Consider the following 25,839-nt stretch of genomic DNA (forward strand, 5'->3'; position numbering starts at 1 on the left):
CTCCTGCCGCCCCTCAGATGGGAAGGGGCGGGGCCTGCGCCAAGCTGTTGGGTGGGGCTCTGAAGGGGAGGGCGGAGATTATGGCGTAAGGGACTGAAGCGGCTGGTCACGTGAGGGGCCTTGGTCAGAGGACCAGGCGGAGTCAAGGTCGAGACAGCCCTGATGGGGAAGGGGGAGGGTCCAGGGAGTTGACTCCACCCCCGGAGCGCAGAGGAGTGAGTGATGAGTGGCCTCCTCGACAGCGATTCGCCGTCTTGGCCCCTAAGTGGCTGCCCCGCTGCCCACGGGTATGAACTTAAATTGGTCCTGTTGGGAATCAAAATTAAAAGTGGAATTTTCCTACGCCCTCCCTGGCCTGAGTCAGGAAACTGTTGCCCTTTGGAGAAAGGGTCCAGAACGATTCCTCACTTCTCCTAAGGCGAGCAGAACTTTCTTCCACCAAAGAAAGCCTGGGATCAGAGCCGATTTCTTGTGAGGCAGCATCCAGGAAAGGGTGCGTTGCTGGGTCAGGAAATCAAAGGGGGAATTTCGACCCTGTGTGAGTCTGTTCCAGCTCCAAGATGGAGAGAGCCTTTTGTCTCTGTGGCACGCATCATACCTGCCCTGCCTCCTCCAAAGGGTGACTGTGAAGATCAGGTGGGATACGTTATACCAGAATTGCTTTTAAGACTAAAAGGTTATATGTATTCTTATTTCCTTTAAACTTCACCAATAGCACCAGAGGGCTTCAAACAGAAGGATGTTAACATCTTCTGGACCACCTACCATATTTCATCAAATTTAAGATGTTGTCAGTTGTAAAATGCACCATTTTAAAGTGTAACTTGAAGGAAAAAAAGTTGCCAAATAAACGGACATCAGTTGTAAGATGTATGCTGATTTCAGAAATATATGTATTTTTTTTAATCTTTTATTTTTAGGGTGCACCAAGCATAATGCAAGATCTTCCCATGACCAGGGATCGAACCCGTGTCCCCTGCATTGGGAATGTGGAGTCTTAACCACTGGACCACCAGATATATATATACTTTTAAAGCACGACTACAATAGGAATGGCGTGAAGCAGGGGAACAAGCACTGAGGTCTAGGCCCTGTTCTGCCTTGGTAACTAAGTGTGCAACCTTGGGCAAGACGGTTATGCTTTCTAGACTTGTTTCCATATCTGTTTGAAGGAAGAACGAGAAGAACTCTTAGGTTTCTTTCAGCTGTGATATTTTATGATTCCCACACTGCTCTGTCACTCAAATCTTCTCACTTCCCTCCATCTTGGTGTGGCCTTGCCGTTCTAGTTCCAGTCATCATTTTACTTGAATGACTCCAAGGGCCTGCTGACCTCTCTTCCTCTCGTCTTGACTCCCCACCATTCATCTATACCTTGTGCTCACCCTACAGAATGTTGAGGACCCAAACACAGTTATACATGATTGTCACATTCAAATTCAGAGAGATAATATACAGGTAGAGTTGTGTTATTTGCTGGCTATAGAAGACAGTGTGAACCTCACAGGAAGGATTGGTTTAAGTTTGAAAAAGACAATACAAGCTAGTGCTTTAAGTTTAGCTCTTAAAAGTCTTCACTGCAAAAAAGGCAGGTCTCAGGCTTCCCTGGTGGCGCAGTGGTTGGGAGTCCGCCTGCCGATGCAGGGGACACGGGTTCATACCCCGGTCCGGGAGGATCCCACATGCCGCGGAGCGGCTGGACCCGTGAACCACGGCCGCTGAGCCTGCGCGTCCGGAGCCTGTGCTCCGCAGCGGGAAAGGCCACAACAGTGAGAGGCCCGCGTACCGCAAAAAAAAAAAAAAAAGGCAGGTCTCTAGGCAAGATAGGTCCACTCCTTTCCTAGATTTGGTTTTATGCCTTCTGGAAAAAGGAGGGTGAAAGCTAGGAAATTAATTGAATGAAAATAGACATTGTTTCCATTAGAGGAGACAGGCTATGCAGAACATAGCATCCCTCAAGGTAAAGTGTGATAGCTCCATCACTCATTTTGGATACAAAACTCCAGGGAATAATGACAGGGGTCCGACTTCATGCCCACTGAAGATGAACTGACCTCACAAAAACTTTTCCATCTCTAATTTCTGTGTCTACCTCTTACCAAGATGGTCCCTGTCTCACCCTCCACACATGGGTGAGATGATGTAATAGCTAATTTGGCCAAGGATTGAGGAGCAAAAATAAAACACAGTTCAGTTATTGTTCAAACAGCAATGTTTAGTTGTACAACACATAAAGTCTAGCAACATTTACACAACCAGTTTGAGTGTCTGTTTGCTTACTTTCAATTGGGAAAATTAATCATAATGTCACCAAAAGGTTGGCTGGGACTGGTAATATTTTAGAAATGGGTCGTTCTTGCATCCCCTAGGCTTGGGCCTCTTGCTCCATCAGGACTTCATTGTAGATGAATGGCCCACAAGTCACCAGCCTTTGAGCAAGTTGTGTGCAGGTGGAAATGGTGGGGCAGTGGGCAAGGGGTATTCCATAAAGACATAGTGTGTGGGGCGGTGGCAGCCGACATTCGCAAACATTCATGCATCTGATGCGGGGCTGTACCCTCCACTGGGGATTTTCCACTAGCCTACAGTGACCAACTGTGGCCAGGCTGATTCATTACTCACGTTAACGGAGTGGGGGAGGGGGTGGGGTGGAGTAGTCAGGGTGGGTGGGAAGAGATTCCCTCTTATTGCTAAGTGGACAGAAGGGTGCTTTTTTCCTCCTAGAGTTCACATCCTGTGACTTTCTGGAGTTTTGTGTGTGCATTTAGTTCTTATTTAAAGTTTGAGGATAAGGAAGTCAACTCCAGGAATGTCTCAGGAAAACCGCGCTCCCTAAGTGGCTGCATTATGGGGCAGGGAGGGTGTGTGACTGCCCTCCGGGCCAGCCACAAGCAGTGATTTTTTAAAAAAGTCATCCTAGCCCTTGCTCCCCCAGATCTGTAGTGACCCATCCTTATAAATAAGCTTTGAGCAATGAAGGAGGCACCCTCGTCCCACCTTGGGGCTCACACAGCTGACGTCAACAAACCCGACAAGCAGAAAAGTTGCTTTCTTGACCCTTTAAGGAAGCCAAGAGTAGCTCATGCAGATGAATGGACAGGGAATAATGCCGTTTCCCTTGGAGATGGTTACAAGTAGCCGGTATGGGTTTGCAAGGGCAGAAGGAGCTCTTGGTGAGCTCTTTCACCCTACAGATGGGCTAGGACCAGCTGACACAGATGATGGAGCAGGGCAGTGCTGGCAAGAACTCCATTCCACTGGGAGGAGAGGGGTGGTTTGGATGAATGGAAGAAGCAACTGTCCTAAAGGGGCAGCCGGCCCCTCCCACCGGCTGAGGGCTGAGAGGGGCCGTGGTGTTGGCTGGACATACACAGCACTAAAAAGGGCGTGGCCCTGCAGCAATAACAGCTGAGAGGAATGGAGGGAGGAGCGGCGCTTGAAATGGCCTTCATTCTGCAGTGGGGCAGGGGGTGGCTGGCACAGGTGGAAGGACAATGCCCAGGAGGCCTTCTCCCTGCGGGGGGGTTGAGAACGGTTGAGGGTGTGGAGACCAGCAGCTGGCAGCAGACATATAAAACAGCTTCTCCAGGGAGGCTGAGATCATGATTTAGGGGCGCCAAGCATCAGTCTCCTACTCAGCCTCTCCAATGCCCCCCCTCACCCCTAGACCTTCCCCGCTAGGCCGAGGTGTCTAGTCCCACGTCTCCATATAAGCCAGGGATCCCTCTTCTGTTGAAATGTAGCAACCTCTGGGCTCTGACCCTGCCGCTCTTCTATCCTGCCTCGAATAACTTTGTGGGTGAGGGAAGATGTGGGTTGGATTGGTAAGGTGCTTCCAGGAAAGACTGTGACCATGAGTTTTGGGCCACTGGCAACAGATCACCTGCCTCTTTCTCCTGGTCCACTGAATCTTGGTCTTAAGTCTATGTGTTCTCCTAGCACCTGAGTGATAAGGGACTATAAACGCTGGGATCTGCAGGGACCAGTAAAACACCTAGGGTTAGACCAGGAGATGGAACAGGAGGTTGTAAGAGGTTACTGTAAACTGTATCACTTGTTTTCCCTTGCCTAAGGCTAAACTGTTTCCCCAGCCCCAAATTTCAGCCACCTTACAGACTAAAAGAGAAAGAGTAACTTGTTTGTAAAACAACAGGGGAAATATATGCATTAATAAATACAGGGCTGAAGGGAAAGGCAAGAAAAGGCTACATGTATGATTGTGGGTATCACTGGGAATGTCTACAGGGGTCAGGAAGAGGAACTGGGGAAAAGCAGAGAAAGACAAAAATGTAATTAGCTTCAACATGAAAGAGACAGTGAGACAGAGAGAGAATAGAAGAGAAGTAAAGGGCGGGGGGGTCAAGTATACACAAGAAGAAGAGAGAAACAGAAGCCAGCTTTAAGGAGGAAGAATCCTGATGGAGAGAAGGGAGGTGTGGTTTAAAATTGCCAAACTACCAAGAAAGACAAATACTGTATATTGTTCTTGATACTTTAGACTCAGTTCTTCTAGAACTTAATGCCTAAAACAGGTTGTCTCACTTGACCAGCACATGTGCTTCTTTAACCAGTGGGCACCGCATAACTCGCTGTGTCTCCTCCTTTGCTGGGCTGCCCACAAGCTCGGGGCCATTTTCAGCGCTCGACCGCAGAAACTTTCTTTCCCATGCCTCTCTATAAATCCAATTTCTCTTGAAATCTCAGTTTGTACTGTCCCGTGATTTAAGCGATGATTTTATTTTAAGTGGCCTAAAGTCGTTTTGGGAAGTAGACTGGGCATAAATCCTAAATATAGAAATGAAGCTAAAGTGGATTAGGGTAAAAAGAAGTGAAAAGTCAGAGGGGGTAGAATGAAGGAAAGAGGGAAAGAGGGGAAAAGAGAGAAAGTGGAAGCCGAGGGGAGCGAGGCAAGGGGAGTGCGGAAAGCAGCAGTCTTTGGTGGTGACAGGTAGTAGCTTTCGGACAGTGAATGCAACACGGACCAAAGGGTGGAGCTCTCTCCTCCACTTCTAGGTACTACTTCTTTCTGCAGGAACCCAGCTCTGGGCTACTTCTCTGCTCTCCCCTGACCTTTCTTTTCTCAAATAGTCCTAGCCTTACCCCAGACCAACCCGGACTTACAGGGAGGGTTAAGTCATCAACTCCCCATCCCCTCCCAGGTCTAGCTCCACAGACTGTCCTTGGAGAATCTCTGCAGTCCCTGTTTGCAGGTGGGTTTCAGAGGTAAGAAAGCATTACCTGTGGCTCACCTGCTCCCATCATTTTTAAATGAAACCTCCCCCAGACCACTTGAGTGAGGCACACGGCTTTGTTCTGGGACACAAGGAAAGGAGACAGATAATGGACAGCCATGGAGGAACCAAACTTACAAGGGACTTTCCAGGGAGGGCAGTAAAAATACCTCACCCCTGCACAGGCGCACACACATACACACACACAATCTCACACACACACTCTCTCTTTCACACACACACACACACACACACACACACACACACACACACACTGTAGACAAGATGCTCCACAATTACCAGATAGGCCTGTGGGACAGGAGAGAAAGGAAGAAGGTGGTTGGTGGTGGTTTGGGGATGTGTGTGCATGGAGAAGTGGGTATGTGTGATGATACAGAGAAAGGGTCGTCATGGGTTACTGTCGTGGCTTCCCTCTGTGTCCACGCTCACCGGGGGGAGGCCTCCATTGTCATTGAGCCGCTTGGCCCTGTAGGTCTCATAGTGGATGTTGTGTGTCACTTCCTTGAGGTCCTGGAGGTGGGTCCTGAAGGACACAGGGTGAGAAGAGAGAGGGATGTGATTAGCGGCGGGAGGAGAAAGAGGGGACCCACGTCTGAGGTCCACACATCGCGTCCATGGCCTGGACCCACTCCAGAGAGCCAATGATACCTCTTGAGCCCCTTTTCCTTTGAGACGCGAGCTGGGACTGGAGCAGAAAGCTCTGTCAGAGAGACCTGGGGACTGAGGAAGTCGATCTGAACAGACAGCCTCCAGACCCCAAATAATTAAACCTGCCATCTGACGGGAGGGGTGCATCTTACCTGATGACAAAGTCTCGAAGCAGGGCAAACTCACAGTGGTTGAGGTTTTCCACTGTGAACAGCAACAAGAACAAAAAAAAAAAAAAACAGGTGGTCATTTCACTAATGCTGCAACACCAGCAGGTGAATTTCTGTTCAGGTCATGGAGGCATTTAGGAGGGAGCCACGGGTCAGGCTATGGTCACCCTTTCAGAGGTGTGCTCATCTTGGCACTTCAGTGCATTGGATTTTACTCATTGAACAAGTATTCATTAAGTAGCTACAGGGGCACAATATTACTCTAGACTCTGTGGAATAACCACTATTATATTTCCCATTATATAGAAAAGGAAACTAATACACAGGGAGTCTAAGAAACCTGTCAAAGGCCTAAGACACAATTCCTATCTTTAAGGAGCTTATAATCTGATCGGAAGACAGTAACACACATAGAAAATAACGGCGCCATCTTAAAAAGGTCATGATGGCTTGATAAATTTAATTCAACATAGACTGAGTGCCTACGATTTGCAAATCACTTGCCAAAGACTGTGGAAGAAGAAGAGGGTTAAGCCACAAACCCTCTTGTCTCACAATCTAATGGGTAGGACAGATATTCTCATAATTCAAGGCAGATGATGAGAAAAAGCTATTTTTTAAAAAATCCCCACAAAGGGTCATAGAAAAATGAGAGACAACACGATATAATGGGATGAACTTGGTTTTGGAATCAAAATATCTGGGTCTAAAATCCAAGGTTCACCACTAACAAGTCATGTCATCTTGGACAGGACACTTAACCCGTCTGAGACTCAAGTGCCTCAGCACGGATGTTCTGAGAACAGCCACGCCTACCCTGCTCCCCTCCGAGGGGTATCATAATGAACGTGATCAACTGAAGTGATTCTCTGAGAACTTTCAGAATCATTGTGACCTTCTCAAGGTCACACCGTTGCTAATAAAATGAAAATGGCAACATCTGAACAACCCTTCAGGAGTTTTTCAGATCATGCCTCCTTTCACGTGAAAACCTTTCTCTGGTTATTCCGATCCTTATAATCTCTCCATGTTCTGAACTCCTTTGACCCTCGAGCTAGTGCCTCCCGGTCAGGTGCTAAATCCATCTTTTATTGCTTCCTGCCTGTGAGCCTCATCTTCCCAATTAGACTGTAAGCCCCTTACGGCAGGGTCTGGCTGACATTCATTTTATATCTTACATCCTAGGACTGTGCCTTGACCTATAAGATGCTTAATAAATAAGCAAAATTGACCAGCGGCCAGTTCTTCAAGAAGATGCACTGAATTACCTTCAATGATCCCCCAGGGAGTTTTTCTGCCGAGGACCCGCTTGCCATTCACTTGGTACTCCTTGTCACTTCCCACCACAGCGAAAGGCATGCTCTCCTGCTGACAAACCAGACACACGTGCATGTCATCCTCCTACCATCTGGGCCTCCAAGGGCAGGATGGAGTACGCTCCCGGGCCTCTAGCCTTGAACTGCACATTTCTGAAGCTCATTCAGTGATCCCATTGACGGCAAGGGCAAGGCTCTTGTCTCTTAAAACGAGCACTGGACTGGGAGTCCGAAGGCCTGGGTCCAACCCCGATTGCTCCCCTGCCTAGTGGGTTAACCTCAGTAAGTCAGCTTCCCTACAACTGGAGAATGCTTCACGCTCTTCAGTGCTTTATCAGGTTTGGTTTGATTTGCAACAACCCTGTGAGATAGCCAGGAAAGACAGGCCTCTTAAACGACACCTACACGACTGACTGCCAAAGTAACTGAAGCTTTACACTGTCTCCCCCACTGGCAGAGGCCCACACCCGCTGAGCTTCCAGAGCTCAAAGGCTGCTTTCTGATGTGCGTAGGCCCCTCTGCTCCACCAGGTATCTGTTCCCAAATCTTTTTGCCTGGTGTGTACTTGTTGTTGCAATTGGATAAATTAACTATTATATAAGCTGAGGACATATCAGTGTGGAGAGTTGTTTCTCTGAAAATTAAGTTGAATGTTTCAGAAAGATTTGAAAAAGGTGAGTTGCTTTTGCATTCAGAGCGGACTTACCTTCAAAGAAGAGGGCTTGTCTCTCTATGAAAAGAATGTTTAATGAATGTATTAAAACACTTAAGATTTATATTAAAACATTTATTTTAAAACATTTAAGATAAATATGTTTCATTTTTAAAATAATCTCTTCACTTCAATTGATTTTTTCAATTAACTGACCAACTGCCTGTCTCAACTACATCAGGTAAGGGGCTTCTACCAGGTTACCACACTTGATGAAGAAGGAGACTCAAGACCAAAGCAAATGAGTGATTTGTCCCAGGTTACAGTGGTTAATCGAAAAGCTCAGACTAGAACTCAGGATTCTGATGTAGAATCACGGAATAGTAGAAGTTTAGAATTGAGACGGATCTTAGAAATCACATAGGTCAGTGGTTTCCAAGCCAGGCTTCATGAAACCTTAAGATTCCCAGGAGAGGGACTTCCCTGGTAGCTCAGTGGTTAAGAATCCGACTGCCAATGCAGGGGACACAGGTTTGATCACTGGTCCGGGAGGATCCCACATGCCGCAGAGCAACTAAGCCCGTGTGCCACTAGATCCCGCGCACCACAATACTGAAGCCCGCGCGCCTAGAGCCCGTGCTCTGCAACAAGAGAAGCCACCACAATGAGAAGCCCACGCACCGCAACAAAGAGTAGCCCCCACTCGCCACAACTAGAGAAAGCCCACGTGCAGCAACGAAGACCCAACGCAGCCAGAAAAAAAAAAAAATTCCCAGGAAATACCCCAGGGGCTGCTCAGAAGGTAGGGCTGTGCCTGTGTCACTTAGCCAAAGCAGCTCTGTTTTTGTGTTTTACATATTGGAGTCTGTCTGACATTTAACTTTTTTAAGGGTCCTTCTAGGGAAAAAAAGAAAAAAAGAGCCTATAAGCCTCTGAATTTTATAGAAGGGGAAACTGACAAGCAGAGCTCTGATAGAGTATAGATACTTTGGACCCCAGGCTGAAGCTTTTCCTGCCTGTGCCCTTCCATCACCCCATACCTTGGTTTCACTTGACCCTGTGGGGGAACGAGAGGCTTTCGTGTGGTCTGGGGATGGACGGAGCACTGGCTTCCTGGGTGCAGGGTTCACAGTCCTGGCCAGCGCCCCAAGTCCTCAACCTCTCCCCTGACACTTCTTGTCTGGGTCGGGCACGGTCGGGCAGGGAGTATGGAAAGGGAAAAGCAGGTTGCAAAGCAGAAGTGGTCCATGATCCACATCCCAGGGGGACTAAGGCGGGCATCCGTGTGATGAACAGTCCCAGGCACCTACCCGGATTTTGTCATTCTCTGTCTTGTCCTCCAAATCCTCATCAAATTCCTTCTGGGGGTAGAATTCAATGCCATTTACTTCAAGCTCCTTTCGAACCTAGAGGTGGGGAGGAGAAGCATGGTAAGGGGAGAGAGGGCTATGTGTGTGTGTGCATGCGTGTGCAAGTGTGTGCATGCTGAAGTCAGAGGGATAAATGCAGTCTTTGATAATCCAGTTATCTCTGAACTCTGAGGCCCTGGGCAGCAGGAGGATCCTGAACATATGGGAGCCCCACCCCTACAATTACCATAGCCCACCCAGCCTGCAATGAGGAAGAGTCTGGGGGTCTAGCTTGTTCACCTTAGGGTAAGACTAGGATTCAGACAAGCAGTACAGCTGGGAACAGATTCCACATGGGCAGTGCTCATGCCATACTTGTTATATTCCTGTTTGCAGGGAAGAGAGGTGCATCGCCCTCACCCCAGCCTCTCTGCTGATCCTCTTTCAAAGCTCGGCTTAAGTCTCCTCCTCCAGGAAGCCACCCAGCATCTTTTCAGTAACCTACTTGATTGTAAGTTTCTTAAAGGCAGCAACTGTCTTTATACTTCTTCTGCGTCTCCCCAACCCCATCGCCTGTGTGTCCGACACAGGATAGAGCTTATGGAAAAGAATAAGGACTAGCAGGCAGTTGGTTGATTAGTCCTTCAAGCAGCCTGACAGTGAGGAGTGGTCTCTCATGCTCATGGTGATTTGTGTGTTCAGAGGTCTTTGCAGGTAAGTTTGGAGGGCAGCAAGGAGGCTGGAGCTTCTCTTCACTGTTGGTCCCCAGATACCACCAGCCCAGCCTCTTTGATGGTTGAGTAGGGGCTGGGTGGGAAGTGGGATAGAGGGTGGATATAATAATGAAGGATAGGAGAGGGCTTGGACCAGAAGAGGGGAAGGCAAGGATGGGGACAGGAAAAGGAGGAGGGGGCCTTCTCACCCTTTGCTTGAATTCAGACTTCTCCTCCAGGGTCATGGTGTCAGCCTTAGCAATGACAGGGATGATGTTCACAACTTTGCTGAGGTGTTTCATGAACTCCAGATCGAGAGGTCGCAAGCTGGGGCCCAGAGAAGGTGGGGTGTCAGAGCCACCGTGCCCTCCCCCACTCAGCCACTGCCACCATTCCAGGGGCACCCTTGCAACAGGAGGACTGGGCTGGGAACTGGCTGAGGCCAAGAGGCTGCTCCCTTTCCTATCCGACACACATCCACCATCTCAATGTGCAGAAGAGACCCCGACTCTCCACCCACACATGGTCCATCACCACCTCTTTCTCTTCCTCGGTTCCCATGCAAATCCTGCCTTCTTTAAGCCCCACTCAAACCACGCCTTCATGACATCTTTTCTGACCTAAGATTTCTTTCTCCTGGGAACAGCTGTGGACTGCTGTCCCTACCCAAACGTCCTTGTGTCACGGTTACATGTGTGTGTCTATTCTGCCTACAAGACAGCACTTTTTGACAGGCCTCCTCCCAGCCCCCAGTTAGTCCTGCAGGGCTCCATCTGGGGGCCTGACCCCTCCCCCATCTGCGGGGCCAGCTTCCTCTGGACTCTGGGGCCCCAATCTGGCTCTAGTTTGCAGTCAAGGGGACTCATTCAGTCAGGCCATCTGCTGGCTTGCTCTGACCTTGGGTCCAGGTTCTAGGGAGGGATAACGCAAACTTTTTGTTGCGTTCCTGAGCTCTTCCATTGAAAACCTGCTGAACATCTGATTCCTCCAACACTGGGGGCCTGCCTTGCTTGTGCCATCTTCTCAAGAACTGAACTAAGCTGGGCTTAGTGATAAATCACGAGACACCCGCCCTCTGCTCACCTACTTGGATTGCTCCGTTCTCTCCTGGTACTCCCTAGCATGTAGCCCCGCCTGATACTCAACAACCAGACTTCCCAGCATGCCCTGCTTATTGCCAGTCTTCATCTCTAGACACCTGGCTCCTCATACCGGGCTGGCCGCCCTCCAAATGCCTACGGCTGGGTACCTCCCCCTGCAAACACCAGCCCCAATCCAGTAGCCCAGCCCCCCCCCCATTTCACCCTTCTTACTGCCCCCAACCCCAGGCTTGGGCACAGCAGGTATCTCTTAAACAAATGAGGAGCATCTGGGGCACATAAGCCAACTTCTGTGTGCCGGCACAGTCATGCTACAGTGCCAGAACACCAATGGGCGGCGTAGGGGCTGACGGTCAGCTTCACTCTCCTGGCAAGAAACTCTGGGGAATCACCGGACTGTGACTACACTGGGGCCCATCTGGCCCTCCCCAGCTGAGTCCAGGTAACGGTTACCCACTACAGGTTGGGCACAGATGATGCAAACTAAAGCCAGGCCCAGCAATGGGCGTGGGACTGGTACATACGAGTGTCCCGTCGGGGAGATGAAGTAGAGGCAGCAGTGGACACGAGTGTCAGGGATGCGTTTCTTCCTGGCTATGTTCACCTCCTCCTTCAGGAATTTCTCATATTGTTCATTGATGTATTTCTCAATGGGCTCCCAGCTGGGGGGTGGGAAGAAAGCAGATGGATGTCCCAGAAGGACAGGACCTGGGAGCTCACCTTAGACATGGTCAGGTAGCAGTCCCCTCACATCCATCTCGTTCCCTACCTCCCCTGGTGGGTCTAGGTTACCTGCTGACTATTATCCCTCGGCCTCCCATGGATGGCTTTCCCTGTGATCAAGGGCAGAGCCCCCCTGGGGACCTAGCTCTCTGACTGGGCTAAGGGACCCTGCAGAACCCCATCCCACTCCCGACAGCAGCGCACACTCTCCCCACATCCATACTTATTAGCTGGGCAGCTCTGGGGAAATCTCTGCCCCTCTCTGAAGCTGTTTTCTCATAAGTAAAAAAGAGGGTAACAATAGGTACCTGGAGAGATTCATAGAAGAATCAGAAAGGACAGGCATAGTACTTAACAGAGCAATGGCACGTAGAAAGTACACAGTCATAGCAACCATTCATTGATAACAATGAATAATAACCCTTCTCTGTCCAGAAGCGTGTGTATAGCCAGAAAAGAAGGCAACCAGCCACTTCTCTAAGATCAGTACAGCCAGTTCCTAGGTGTGCTGCTGAGTGGTCCTGTCTGTCTGGGGCAGACCCCAGCTCCCTCACGGAGGCACAACTGTCACCATCCCTGTCTGGGAGGAAACCTCTGCCTGGAACCTTCTGTAAAGTGGGGAATGTCACTTGCCATCTGGTTCTACAAGGATTAAGTCACTAGTCAGTGCAGTCGCTGACCTACAATATACCCTGAAGGGAATTCAGGACAAGTAACAGGATAAGGCTTCTCTGCACTTTGGGAAAACAGGCCCTTAGATAGTTCTATTTCAGAAAAAAAAAAATCTTTTGGACCCAAATCCTCGCACCTTCCCCTACTCAGAAAAACACTAAAATCTTAACTGAGATATCTGATCCTCGTGACGAGCCTTTTGCTGAGCTGTTTGCTTGACTCTCCGTATCCCCCAGCCAGAAATCACACATATATTGCCTCTCGCCCACCTCTTCAGAGCAGGTCCTCAGAACCATCTGAGAGTCTGTCTCCCGGGCTACAGTCCTCAGTGAGACAGTGAATGAAACCCAACTCACAGCTCTTACGTTGTGCTTTTTTTTCACAGTCGACCCTTCCGTCTATGCCTGGGCAGTGTATTTCACCCCTTCTTGGCTGGACGCTGACTGCAGCTTTGCTCTGTGGATTCCCAGAGGCAAAGGTTCTCCATGGAAACTCCCCTTCCTCCTGTTTTCCACCCATCCTCTCTTTGTCCAGGGCTACAACATCTGGCTCTCAGGCCGAGCTCCCTGCCACAGCCTTCAGGTCAGCCTGGATTTGCACCCCAGTTCCCCTTGCTCTGCCTCTCCTGCCTATTATGACAGATCCACTCCCATCTCCAGGCAATCCCTTGGCTGACATTCCCTCTATACTGTCCCCCTCCATCCCCATGCCTGGGCCCCATGTGGACCTCTTCCCTGCCTCCTGACAAAGCCCCTCCCCCCTTTCAGCAAGGCTTCCCGCTTAACCCCTCAGCAGGGAGGGCGCAGACGGCTCTCAGTGTGAATGAATCTGCACCACATTCAGTATCTGCCTTGCAGAGTCTTTAGGGTGGAAATCTCACAGGCAGACATACCAGTTTTCATTGTTGATCTGGTCTCCAAAGCCTGGCGTGTCGATGACAGTCAGCTTCATTTTGACACCGCCTTCCTCTATCACTGAGGAGTGAACAGAAAAGGCACCAGGATGCCGCAGAGCAACTAAGCCCGTGCGCCACAACTACTGAGCCCACATGCCACAACTATTGAAGCCTGCGTGCTTAGTGCCCGTGCTCTGCAACAAGAGAGGCCACTGCAAGAAGCCTGCGCACCACAACGAAGAGTAGCCCCTGCTCGTCGCAACTAGAGAAAGCCCGCGTGCAGCAACAAAGACCCAACGCAGCCAAAAATAAATAAAAAAATAAATAAATTTCTTAAAAAAAGGCACCAGGGAGGTCACTCCTCCAGCTGACACCAGGTGCCCCTACCAGCCCGGGCTGGGCTCCTTCCTTCTGCAGGACTGATTATTGGAAAAGTCAAGTTCAGGGTCTTCAACACCTTTGTCCATGCTGTTCCCTGCTCCTGAAATGCCCTCCTTACCCCTTCTGCCTGTCTAAATCCACCCAGCCTTTGTCATCCAGCTCAAATCCTACTTCATTCCTTTCTAATTCCCTCACCCCCTTTCCTGGACTTCCAGTCTAAGGAGTTGGCTCCCGTGTGTTTAGGGCTTAATTCTATTCTGTCTTGAGGTTGCCTTTCATCTGTCTCATTCCCCAAGAAGCCCCATCCTTTCCCTTTTCTGGCAGAGCCTCCTCTGAACAATGCCCATCGGGGTCCCTGCCTGGTCCTCACCATGCCCGATAGCTTTGATCTCCACTGTCTTGGGAATCTTCTCTTCCCGGTTCCAGCTGGAGGCCTTGCGGCTCACTTGGGATTTGAAGAGGGTGTTGACTAGTGTTGACTTGCCCAGTCCACTCTGACCTGCAGCAAGACAGGAGGAGGATGAGAAGGCAGGGAGACCCCATGCCCACCCGCCGAGCCTAGTATCTCTCCCCTGAGCTTACAGAATTCTAGAGCTGTGATCCAGGCCCTTGACTGACGGCTCACTGGGGAGGCAAGGGGCTGAGTAGGGAGAGCAGGTGGGTGGGAACGGTTTCCTACTTACTGGTGAAGGACCTGGGGGAATGTTAGTTGGATTCCACATTCTCTCCTTCTGGAGCCCCAGGACCACTGGGAAAGGAACAACCTCTGCATTTGTCTCATGTAGCGGTTTTCGCTTTGGTTTTGTTTTTGCTTGACCTAAGTTTTTAATATTTAATCATACTAAAAGTAAAGACAGAATTACTTTGCATACTGACACTGCAGTTCTGCAGAAGGTTCCATTCCAAGGGAGAGCTCCACACTAAAAAATATTTGAAAACCACTGGTCTGAGCAGTGTTTCTCAAACATGCACCGGAATCACACCGGCAAGGCTGGCAACTAATGAGTGGCACTTGGCATCACCTGGATGCTTGTAGGAAATGAGGTACCCCAGGCCCCACCCCAGCCCTATGAATCAGAGTCTGCATTTTAACAGGACTTCAGATGAACCAAATGGGCAATAAAGTAGGAGGTGTGCTGGTCTAGAGCATTCCTGTCATATATTAGGAAATGGGCCCGGCATGGGGCTGGAGCCTAAGGTTCTAGACTCAACTGTGCTTCTTCCCTGAAGCCTTGGACGAGCCATGTTTGCTCTTTTGGGCCTTAGTTTCTCTTTACTGATAGGACGGTGGGGAGGGAGGGAACTGGATAAGACCAGGGATAGCAAAAAAGGTCCATTTCTCAATCCAACTGATCAACTGGCAGTAGCCACGTGCCTAATATGTTTAAAAGGCTACCTCTGGGCTCGGTACTGACTGCGCGCAGTGACTGACCCGTGACAAATGCCACAGGCACTGCTGGGGAGTGAAGCCGCCCACCTTGCTAGAACTGGCGGTAGAGTGGTGAACAAGACATCATCCTCACCCTCAAGGAGCCATTTGGTGTGAGGGAGACAAAACATAAGCGGACAATGCCAAAGGGAACCTAATCCAGTCTCTCTGGGATCAAGGAGGACTTCTACGAAGAAGCAATAACTAAGCTAAAACCTAAGAATGACTTCAAATGACCCATGAGAAGCTGGGAGGGCAGGTTCTAGAGAGAGCGAACAGCATACACAAAGGCTAAGAGGTAGGAAAGAGCATGTTAGGTCCAGGAGAACTGTTCCCTGTAAGTGAGGAATCGAATGCTACATGGGAAGTGGTAAGAGATCAGTGGAGAGGTAGTACCAGGCCAGGCTAGGAATTTAAACCCGTAAACTTAAGAAAGATTTTAAGTAGGATGTGTGACTTGAGTTTTGCAGGTTGGAAAAATTATTCAGTCACTGGTGGACAATGGATTGAAGGAGACAGGAGACAGAGAACCGGGAGAAAAAGAAGTTCGCACCAGAAAGTAAATCAACTTCTGGCACCGAGCACAATGTTTAGTTTAGCCGATGTTTTTTACAGCAAGACTTTCAAGATGATTTACATTGTGGCCTAGCTCCTTATGTTTAAGCAGCCCTGAGTCAGGTGGCCCTGGTAATCCAGGGGAGAGATCCACTCGGCCTAGGGTGGTAGCAGTGGAGATGGAGAGAGGTGGACAGACTTGAGAGATATTTATCAGGTAAAATTGACCGTATTTGATGATTGACTGGATTGGGGGATAAAGGAGGAGGAAAGAAGGATGACGCCCAGATACCAGTTTCAGCAACAGAGGGAGTATCTCACTGAGGTCAGGCAAAGGCCCCCCTCTGCTCTTACATTCTGTGACCCAGTGACCCCACTTAGTGACCAGTGTCCTGGAAGTTCTCTCTAAGCTTGAAAGCACACAAAAGATCAGAAAGAAGACCACCTTTCATCCGATCCTCCCCCAGCTCCTGAAGTTAGGGGAGGACACTGGTGATGTCCTTCGTTGCCACACACATGAAGGCAACTTGAGCACAGCCAGGTGGTGATGGGGCCACAGTGACCACCCACCCACAGCTCCCACCCTTGGATCAGCCAGCCTGTGGGGAGAAAGGGCTCAGGCCTTTGTGATCTGCACAGTGAGATCTTTCCTCTGAGAAAGAGCTCATTCTAGAGAAGCCAGGACTGAGGCCGTCCTCGAGAAAGAATCGGGATCCTGGGTGCTGCCCGCCACCAGGGCCTCCAGGGAACCCACGGCCTCCATACCAACGACCATGATGTTGAAGTCGAAACCAGTCTTCATGGTCTTCTTGCGCATCTGCTCGATGATGGTGTCGATGCCAATGTAGCCCAGCAGGTTGGGGTTGATGCTGACGGGCTTCATGGGCACTGCCGGCTTAGGCCTGGGCTCAGGCACCAGCTCTGACATGGCTGCGTCCGTCCTGGTCTCCGGGAGCCCTGAAAAGCCAAGGTGGGAGGGGTGGGCTAGAGGAGAGCAGAGGTCACGTGGAAGGCACAGTATTATTCTCTGGATACAGAATCATACAGGGTTGGGCCTGGAAGGGACCTTACATGGCATCCAGTACAGGTCTCTCCTCTCACAGATGAGGAGACTGACACCTGGGGGGGAGGGGCTTGCCAAGAACACAGCAAGTCAGATGCAAAATCTGGACCAGTACCCAGACCCTCCAGTTGCTGGGGCACTTTCATATGCACCTCGCTGCTCCTAAGAACCACATCTGTGTCTCTAACCCAGGGGTTTCTCCACCTTGGCACTATTGACATTTCAGGCCAGATAATTATTGCAGGGAGCTGTCCTGTGCATTGTATGATGTTTAGTGACATCCCTGGCCTCTACTAGATGCAGGTAGTAGCCCCCCCAGTTTAATGACCAAAAATATTTCCAGACAGTGACAAATGTCTCCTGGGGACAACAGTGCCCCAGCTGAGAACCACTGATCTGAGAGATGTCTGGGGTTATTCTGACCTGAGTTCCTGCCTCCCCCAGAAAAAGGGCAAAGACCTTTTAGGATACTGGACCTAACATCTGTTGACTGCCTGTCACTGATCCAGTTGCTTGTCTTTTTTGGAAGCACATGGGGAGACTTCCCTGGTGGTCCAGTGGCTAAGACTCTGTGCTCCCACTGCAGGGGGCCCAGGTTCGATCCCTGGTCAGGAAACTAGATCCCACATGCCACAACTAAGTGTTCACATGCCGCAACTAAAGATCCCACACACCGCAACTAAGACCTGGCCGCCAATATATAAATAAATATTTAAAAAAAAAAAAAAAAGAGGAAGCACATATAGGGCCACCCCATCTCTGCAGAGTGAGCATCACTCCTGTCTCCCAGCCTCCGTGTCCCCTCTGTTCCACAAGCACTGCTGCAAAGTAAGGAGGTCTGTGCCCTGAGGTGTCCCCAGACACCCTCCAAGCCTTAGTTTTGAGTCTGAGGGGGAATAAGTCTCCCTTTTGACTGTTGGCGAGAGGATGAGACCCAAGTAGGGGCCATCACTGACCTAAGATGACATGACACAACGTGTTCTTGGGATGGTGGGTAGCAAAAGAAAGGGGAGGCTGAAATCACAGCCCTTCCCCAGTGGAGAAAGGCAAACATCCCTCTGGGTCTGGCAGATCATGCGTATATTCACATACAAGAGAAATCTGTGTGTTTCCTCATCAGGCCACTGTCCACCAGGGTGGGTTTCAGGATACAGCAACTCCATTTCCCTCCCCGTAAAACGGGGGTGTGTGGTGATGTGGAAAGAGCCTGGCTCTGCTGTTAGCCAGCTTTGTGGACTTGGGCAAACCACCCCCCTTCCCCCGCGCCTGCTTCCTCCTCTGTACTCTGTAAACCGGTTAGGATCGTGAGTAAGGCTGTAGTGAGCACTGCACACGGGGTATATGCCTAGAAGCGCCTGCACAGCGCCTCACTGTTCCAGACCCTGTTGCTCCTGTCCCTTTCAAGTTCACAGCCTGTCAGGAGGGGAAATGAAGTGGTGCATGTGAAAGCACTCGTTAGAGGGAGGTGCCCCAGATACTAATTACACAGCACAGTTACTGGACTCCACGCTCTCCAAAGGCCCTCTTCCAGCTCTGCCATTCTAGAATCCTATGGTTCACGGTTACCACCCTGCAGAGTCTCAGGCTCACAGAGAGAACTGATGGAGTAGCAGATGGGAAAGAGGGTGAGGGGACAGGAGTACCTCCCTCCCCCACCCCCAAACCCAGCCAGGAGTCTGTTCTTGTACCCCTACCACCTGGTCCTTCCACTGGTCCTGGCAAGACTCTCTCTCTCTCTCTCTCAATTGGAAACCATTCTTTCCTTGTCACTCCCAGGCACGGCCAAATCTGACAAAGTCTCAGGACCTCCCCAGGGCCTGGCGTGGCTCCCTCCTGCTTCCCAGGAAGCCGTTGCCAGCCAGGCGGCCCCAGAAGGCAGCAAGATTGACTCAGCCCTACAGCAGCTGACTCTCAGCAGCCCGGCCTCCACATCCACTCTGCACATGGCTCCTGGACCCAACTCAGCACACCTGCACTGGGGGCCAATGCCCCATTTTCCCTGCCCAGCTGCTCACACGGCTGGCCCCATTCATCTCCCTCATGCCTCTACAGCCAGCCCATTTGGTCTCCACAACCTGTGTTGTGGGATAGATCCATCGGTGTGTATGTGTGTGTCGGGCAGGCAGGGTCTTACCTCATTTTACAGACCTGGAAAGTGAGTCTAGTATTTATTTATGGAAGTTTTTGTAAGTATTTTTATAAAGTGTGTGTCCTCACCATGGCCTGCTCAGCCCTGGTCTGTCAACTTCAGCATCTTCAAAGATCATTCCCAAAAAGACAGACCCTGGTTACAAGAAGGGGGCGGCCTACCAGATTCCCAGGCAACTTCTAGGGGCTACAGCAGGCCTGCTGCAGGTCCAGAACGGGAGCAGATCTCACCATTCTTCTATCAAGCACCTATGAGCACCCATAGAGCTCCTGCTGGCAAGCTGCCCCTCCCAACCGCATGGCAATTACAACCACCCATCAGCCACAATTACTGCAAACCTGTGGTGGGTCACTGTGTCACAGCCTTTGCTGGAAGATCCTTCGCCCACTCCAGCCCCTGGCTAACTCGTCCTCTTTTTTCACCATTCAGCCCAAGGGCTACCCCTCAGGAAACCTTCTGCTTTCCCATCTCATGTGGATGCCTCTCTTCTGTGCTGCCTCAGCCCCCGACTAACTTCCTAGTCATCACATTCATTCACTCACTCACTCCATCCCATCCCTCCCATCCAGGCCTTCCCACAGGCTGTCAAATGGGAGCCTACTCCAGCCAAACTTTAGACTAAATGCCAAGGACACTTTTGGACCCCAGACAAGGTCCTTGCCCCCAAGGGCCCACTGTTTGGTGAGGGTGCCTGACAAGCGCATAAAGCCCTCCAGGGCACAGGACAAATGCAGCTCTGGAGCTGAATTCTGTAGCTCCATCCTCTGCCCTTACAGCTCCCCTGGTCCCGCCATGCCAACTCCAGATGGCCCATACTTGACTCCCAGCTGGATGACCCCTGTGAGCCTCAGTGTTCTCCTCAGGAAAATAGGTACAGTACCTACCTTGCTGGGTTGCTATGAAGCTTATACAAAAGCATGGACATAAATGACCTGGCACTGAACATATGCCGGTTCCCACCCTTCTTCAGGGCAGGAGCCACATCTTATTGATTTCTGTGCCCCAATGAACCTAGTGTAACAAGACACTCAGCAGTGAATGAATGAATGAATGCAAGCCTCACCGTGGCAAGGCAGATATTACTTCAGAGCCATCACTTTTCTCTTCCCTCAGATGCTGCTCCCTTGGCAGAACAGCTGACCTCCACCCAGCAAATGGCTCTTGCGTGGGCCACAGTCACGGAGGTAGACTCTGTTATGAGACTTTCTCCTTCCCCTGCAACAGGGATTGGAGGGGGGCTCCCCAAGGGTGGGCAAGAGCTCAGGATGGGGTCACGGCAGGATGTAGCTCAAATATGCCATCCTGCCTAAGTGGTTCTTGGGGCTCCTCCTAAGCTCCCAGTCTCTCAGGGCCCCTGGAGAGGAGGGGATCTGTCTGCAGCACCCCCTGCCAGGAGTCACCTGCCCATCAGTGCTCCAGGAAGAGACATTGTCCAGCCCACTCAGCTCTAGCTTAGTCCCCACAGAAACAGCACCTCCCCCCATCCCCATGCCAAGCAAGGACCCTGGTGCTTTCTTTTACAGGCAAATGAATGGCTTTGTCTTTGTCTGGCCCAGGGACCCCACCCCTCTGTTGGGAAGGTGGCAGCAGGGGGAGGGGACCTTTCCAGAATAGCACCTTCCTCCCTGGCTTAGTGGGGATCCAGGGGGTGGGGAGGCTCTTCCATGGGGAGCTGCAGGTCTTCCTCAGCCCCCATCCGCCTTCAAAACAGCGCCCCCACCCGCAGAGGCAATTCCAGTCCACCCCAGCTCCAGCCCCCGGCTCTCAGAAAAGGAATCACAAAAGGTATCTTAATACTTTCCCATTCACAGAAGCAAAGGGCCCTGGGATACCCCTGCCTCCATCCCAGTCCTCTGGAGGCCAACGAGTTCCCTTGGAGACCACCAGCTGGTGCCCGTCTCAGTGTGCGCCTATGTGTGGGGGAAGGGGTCTACGTGTCAGCGCACAGGTCTCTTGTCTGGCTGTAGGTGGTCCTGATACCTGTGCGTGGTGTGCATGTGTGTGCACTTCTTGGAGTGCTCCAGTGTGGAGCTTTCTGTGCGCATCTGGGTGCCTCCTCGCTTCTTCGGGGCTCTCTGTATCTCTCCGCGTTTCCATATGTGCATTTCTCCGGGCTTGTACATCTTGGGATGTGTGCCACCGTGTGTGCGTGTGTCCGTGCGTATGTCACCGCGCATGGGTTCCTCAGCGCATCAACCCTCCCCGGGTAGCATCTCCAGCCGGGCTTTGGGGGCCGCAGCCTCCTCTCGGCGCGCGCCGGTGGCGCCGCCGGCCTTCCTACCTTTGGACATGAATCCTCCTTTGTCTCCGTTCCTCCGGGAAGATGCTCAGGGCGCGGGGCTGCAAGGCTGAGCTGGACGCGGGCTCCTCCTGGGCCGAGCAGACCCTGCAGCCGGGCCTCGACCCTCTGCGTTCTCCGCCCACCCGCCCGGCCCGCGGCCCGGCAGCGCCGTCCCCGCGCCCCGCGCTGCCGCGCCAGCCCGGGACTTCGACTCGGCTGGCTCGGCGCAGCGCTGCCCCTGCCCGCTTGCACCGATGCCGCCGCCGCGCCGCCGCCGCCGCCGCCGCCGCCGCCGCTGCCACCCGCACCACGTGACCCGCCCGCCCCGCCGAGGGCCCCTCCCCTCCCCCTCCCTCGGCGTCCTCGTCCGCACCGGCTCCCCTCCCGCCCGCACACTGGAGCGGGCACCCAGGGCCGGTTGCGGGCCGCCGGGGAGGCGCGCGGGGGCGCTGTGCCTGCAGGCTCGAGGTTCCGGGTGGGGCATGGTTCCCGCATCCCAGTCCCGGTCCCTCCCCCTCGATCCTGCTCCCGGCCTGTTACCCTCTAGGCCGGGGCGAGGCGGAGAGCGCAGGGGACCTGTGGGAGCTGCGGGAGGCGGTGCGCGCGCGAGAGTCACGCGGTGGCTGGGATGCTGGGCTGGTTCAACGCGGTTCTGCCCAGACGCGGGTGCCTGTAGAACCCTGACTGATTCAGGAGCCCGGGTTCCAGGCCTGGCTCTGGGATGATGAGCCCTGTGACCTTGAGCTAGTCAGGAACTTTCCTGAGCCTCAATTTACCCTTCAGAAAAATCATCCTTGCATTCAGTCAACTTGACTGGACAGCATATTGCCAGGCCTTGAGGGGACAGGAATGAGGGTCACCATTTCTGTCCTCAAAGAGCTCTGGGTCTGGTGGGTCAAGACAGAAAGCTGGCCTGTCCTAACGGAGGGAGTGGGGTATGCACAGGGTACTGTGAGTGCGGGGTGGTGGGCACCCACCGGGTACTGTGGGTGCAGGTGTGAGGGCCCTTGGTGAGGGCCAAGATGGAAAGGCAAATATAGGTGCGAGGCAAGAAGGGAAAGCAGTCTATGGAGAGACCCAGAGGCGAGAGCTGCATGGTGCTGGAGACAACAGAGCTCCCGGGTGCACCAAAGCAGGGAAAAGTCCAGACAGGGATATAGAGTTAAGAGGCTGGAGAAGTCCAAAGCCTTGGAAGCCAGGCTAAGGAGCTGGACTTGTCAAAGAAGGTAACAGCAGGTCACCAACAGCTGTTAAGCAGGAAGTGCTGCCATGAAATATACGAGTCCCTGTGGCAGCTGTGTGGAGGGGCAGGGGGTGGCCTCACGGGGACAGAGGGACGGAGAGCAGGGGACAGACAGCCAAGGACTGAGGAGGTGGATCAACAGAGTTGGAATTAGACTGGATGGGATGAAGGAGAGAGAAAGATGAGGAAGACGAGGATACCCAGGTTTCTGGTGTGGTGCCTGCAGCTGAGGGAGTGAGATCAGGGAGGGCAGAAGTCAGGAAGACGGGGCTGCCTCTAGACATGCCCGGGAGTTGTCTGGGTAGAGGGGTCTGGCAGGCCACTGGGTGTCTACACCTGCATTTTGAGAGAGAGGGCTGGGCTGAAGATGGAGGGAGAGCTGAGGTCCCATAGGGAGGAGGGAAGACCAGAGCCTGGGTGGGCTCCCCCAGGCCAAGTGTGCAGAGGGCAATGAGAAGGGGGCTGACAACCCCCAACGCCAATTAAGCCACTGGACTGGATGCTTTCCAAGCATCTGCCAGACCCAGAATCTCTGAGCCTTTGAAATGTTGGGAATGAGACTGCCCAAAGTAGAATTCCAAGATCTGGGTTCCCATTAGCTTACTGCCATCAACCAGCTGTGTGACTTTAGGCGTGTCACAGCCTCTCGAAGACCAAATGAACTTCTAGCCCTTGTGTTGACCTGTTTTTTCTTCTATGTAGGACTTCCAACCTACAAGTCCCCAACTCACCTTTCAGGACTAAAGGGCTGGGGGTAAGGGACCGAGAAAAAATTCCAGGTGAGGCACCTTTTAAGCAACAACCATCTTCCTGAAAGGCCGACTGGGGATGATTTAGAAGGTCTTGGGTGAGATCACTATTCACATCTAGAGGAGCCTGGCAGTGTCGACTGTTAGATAAATCACCACTTACTGAAGTGCTGGTCTATATTTTCGTGTAGGTGGTTTGCTTTTCAAGCTGGACTCACCTATAGATCACCTAATTATTTCAGCTCTTCAGGGAACAAAGAAACAATCATGGAAGATGCTAAAGGACAGACTCAGCATAAGTGCTCTCCCACAAATTACCCCTGTAAACCCCCCTTCTGATGGCTTCCCTCAACCTGACCTCTGACTGGCAGAGTGGGACCCAGTTCAGGGTGCACCGCCTGTGTTCTGCCACTCAACCCCATTCCCTTTTCTCCCAGCTCATTCAGCTCTGACTTTAAAGTCCCCCAGATCTATCCAAGCATAATCCAGCTCCAGGCTCATACACCTCAGCAGTCCAGCACATCCCCAGCCCAGCTCTTTGCATTTACCTTTGGTTTCTCTGGCCAGGTCCAGCATGGTGACCCAGTCTGTGGCAGCATCTGCCGTAGCATGGTCCAGGGCTGCATCTGTGCTTCTGTTTGGCATTGATGGGTAGGTGACAGTGTCTGATCTCATCAGCTTAATGACACTGTCCAGTGTGGTCTCACCAGTGACTGGGTCTGGGGTGACCGGCACAACTGAATGCATGGCTGTGCCCAGCCTGCTTGTATCCAACACAAGAGAATCCGTAGTCATGTCCAGCTTGGCTCTATTCACCCCGGCCAACACCAGGGCTGTGTCCAGCTTGCCTTGATCTGGTGCTGCCACTTCCCTGGCTGTACCCTCCGTGGTTGTATCCGGCTTGGCTGCGCCTGCTGTAGCTATGGCTCTGCCCAGCTTTTCTGGGTCTGGGGTCACCGCATCCGTGACCGCGCGTGGCTTGGTTGTGCCTGCTTTAGCCAAGTCCATGGCAGAGCCCAGTTTGCTATCCAGAGGAGGGAACTCAGTGCTTGTGTCCAGTCTAGATGTGTTTCGTGTAGCCAAGTGGACAGCCAAGCCAGGCCTATTGGTGGCCATCGTGGATAAATGTCCGGATGTGCCTGGCCTCGTTGTATCCAGGGCAGCCAAATGCATGGCCGTCGCAGGCCCCGTGGCAGGGATGGCCCTTTGGAGATGCAGCCGGGGTCTCTGAATACCCCTGGGCCGGGGCTTGCCTCTTCCTGGAGAAGCTCTGGTAGGCACATGGGTGGTCATTGGGACAGGGTGCCTCTGACCCACCAAGCCTGGCCCTGCAGGACCTGGTGGACCCTGAGCTAACCGGGATTGGAAAGGCAGGGTCAGGCATGAGCTCACCAGGGGCTTCTCCACTGCAGGCACCCTGCTGGGCTTGGCCAGACCTGGGTGAACTGGGCCCTCGGAGTGGACCCTGTCCCCTGGCACTAGGGTCACAGGTGGTGAGTCAGGAGAAGGCAGCCTCCCTCCTCTGTGGGTGGCAGCCTCCCTGCCCGGGGTAGACACCTGTTCCCAGTGAGAAGGCAGGGGGCCCAAGCGCCATGCCTGGCTGTGCTGGCGGACTGTTAGGGAGATGGAGCTGAGCTTCCTGGGTGCCAGGCTCTTGCCAGTCTCCTGTGGGGGCACACTCCACGCCCTAGCTCCAAGGCCTGGTCGGCCGGAAGCCTGTGGGATGTGGCTCTGGGGGAAAGCATCGAGATGGATGGTCTTCTTGAGAACAGGGATGAGAGGCGACACCCCTCCAGGGAGCTTTGAGGGGCGGGCAGGGCGCCCCAGTAGGTGGCTGCGGGAGAAGGAGGTTCCAGCGCCTGGGGCTCCGTGAGGCTGCATCGCAAAGTCGTGGTCCATCCAGGTCTTTCGTCTTCCCCTGATCGACAGAGAAAAGGGGCCAAGCGGGGGTGAGGTGCTCAAGCCTGCAGGTGCTGGCCCTCCCCGTCCTGACTAGCAGCTAGCACTCCTCTGAAGGGCCCTTGTTTGGGAGACTGTCAAGTCCTCAGTGGAGTACACCTGTCCCTTCCTACAGCCCTCCTACAGCTCCCACCTGCTACATGCCTACACACCTCACACACATGGGCCCTCACACACACACACACCTACCGAGATACCAGGTGAATGTGGAAGAATGTTCCAGCAATGGATGGAACCCAATGAGCAGGCTGCCCCGGCATGAGGAAACCTCTTCCTTTGCAGGCCTGAGTGTGGCCCCTCTCTGGCCAACTCCATGGAGGTCACATATACCTTTTCAGGAGCCCCAGTGGAGGGCAGTGGTTATTGGAAGCTTATCTGCTTCTTCCAGAAGGGGCCAGAGGACTCTGAGTTCCCACACACAGCAGCCAGAATAGGAGTTCAGGCATCCAGGTAGGAGACCAAGAGGTGACCAGTTTGGCTTGGGAAGAGGGTCTGCACCTGGGGCTCCTGCCCGGAACCAGGAAAGAGCCCTGGGCTGGC

At 52.4% G+C, this 25,839-nt stretch overlaps 1 protein-coding gene across 7 annotated transcripts; it reads right to left on the bottom strand.

Moving 5' to 3' along the window:
- Window positions 1-2,197: 2,197 nt before the first annotated feature.
- Window positions 2,198-25,239, bottom strand: SEPTIN3 (septin 3). Of its 7 annotated transcripts, none has more exons than XM_065888004.1 (11): window positions 21,349-21,475; window positions 16,621-16,812; window positions 14,242-14,370; window positions 13,488-13,569; window positions 11,725-11,862; window positions 10,310-10,427; window positions 9,349-9,444; window positions 7,339-7,435; window positions 6,053-6,104; window positions 5,682-5,775; window positions 2,198-3,514 (listed from the first exon to the last, which is right to left on the bottom strand). In XM_065888004.1, the coding sequence occupies exons 1-11, from the start codon at window positions 21,356-21,358 to the stop codon at window positions 3,449-3,451; spliced, it is 1,074 nt and encodes a 357-aa protein (XP_065744076.1). In that variant the 5' UTR covers window positions 21,359-21,475; the 3' UTR covers window positions 2,198-3,448. The 7 variants fall into 7 exon arrangements, with proteins under 7 accessions (XP_065744076.1, XP_065744075.1, XP_065744071.1 ...); XM_065888003.1 differs by having other exon boundaries at window positions 3,433-3,514; window positions 7,339-7,438; window positions 21,349-21,372; XM_065887999.1 differs by lacking the exon at window positions 21,349-21,475 and adding an exon at window positions 23,889-25,239 and having other exon boundaries at window positions 3,449-3,514; window positions 7,339-7,438.
- Between the last annotated feature and the right edge of the window lie 600 nt (window positions 25,240-25,839).

This window comes from Phocoena phocoena, chromosome 11 (assembly GCF_963924675.1).
Source record: "Phocoena phocoena chromosome 11, mPhoPho1.1, whole genome shotgun sequence".
Taxonomy (NCBI): Eukaryota; Metazoa; Chordata; class Mammalia; order Artiodactyla; family Phocoenidae; genus Phocoena; species Phocoena phocoena.

What these genes read in the sequence shown, in the direction of transcription:
- SEPTIN3 (XM_065887999.1), bottom strand. Translation starts at nt 25,239, where the DNA reads ATGGACCACGACTTTGCGATGCAGCCTCACGGAGCCCCAGGCGCTGGA. An exon ending in CCTGGCCAGAGAAACCAAAG is followed by an intron (nt 16,813 to 23,888) that starts GTAAATGCAAAG and finishes TTGGCTTTTCAG; the next exon opens with GGCTCCCGGAGACCAGGACG. An exon ending in CTTCAACATCATGGTCGTTG is followed by an intron (nt 14,371 to 16,620) that starts GTATGGAGGCCG and finishes GTCTTGCTGCAG; the next exon opens with GTCAGAGTGGACTGGGCAAG.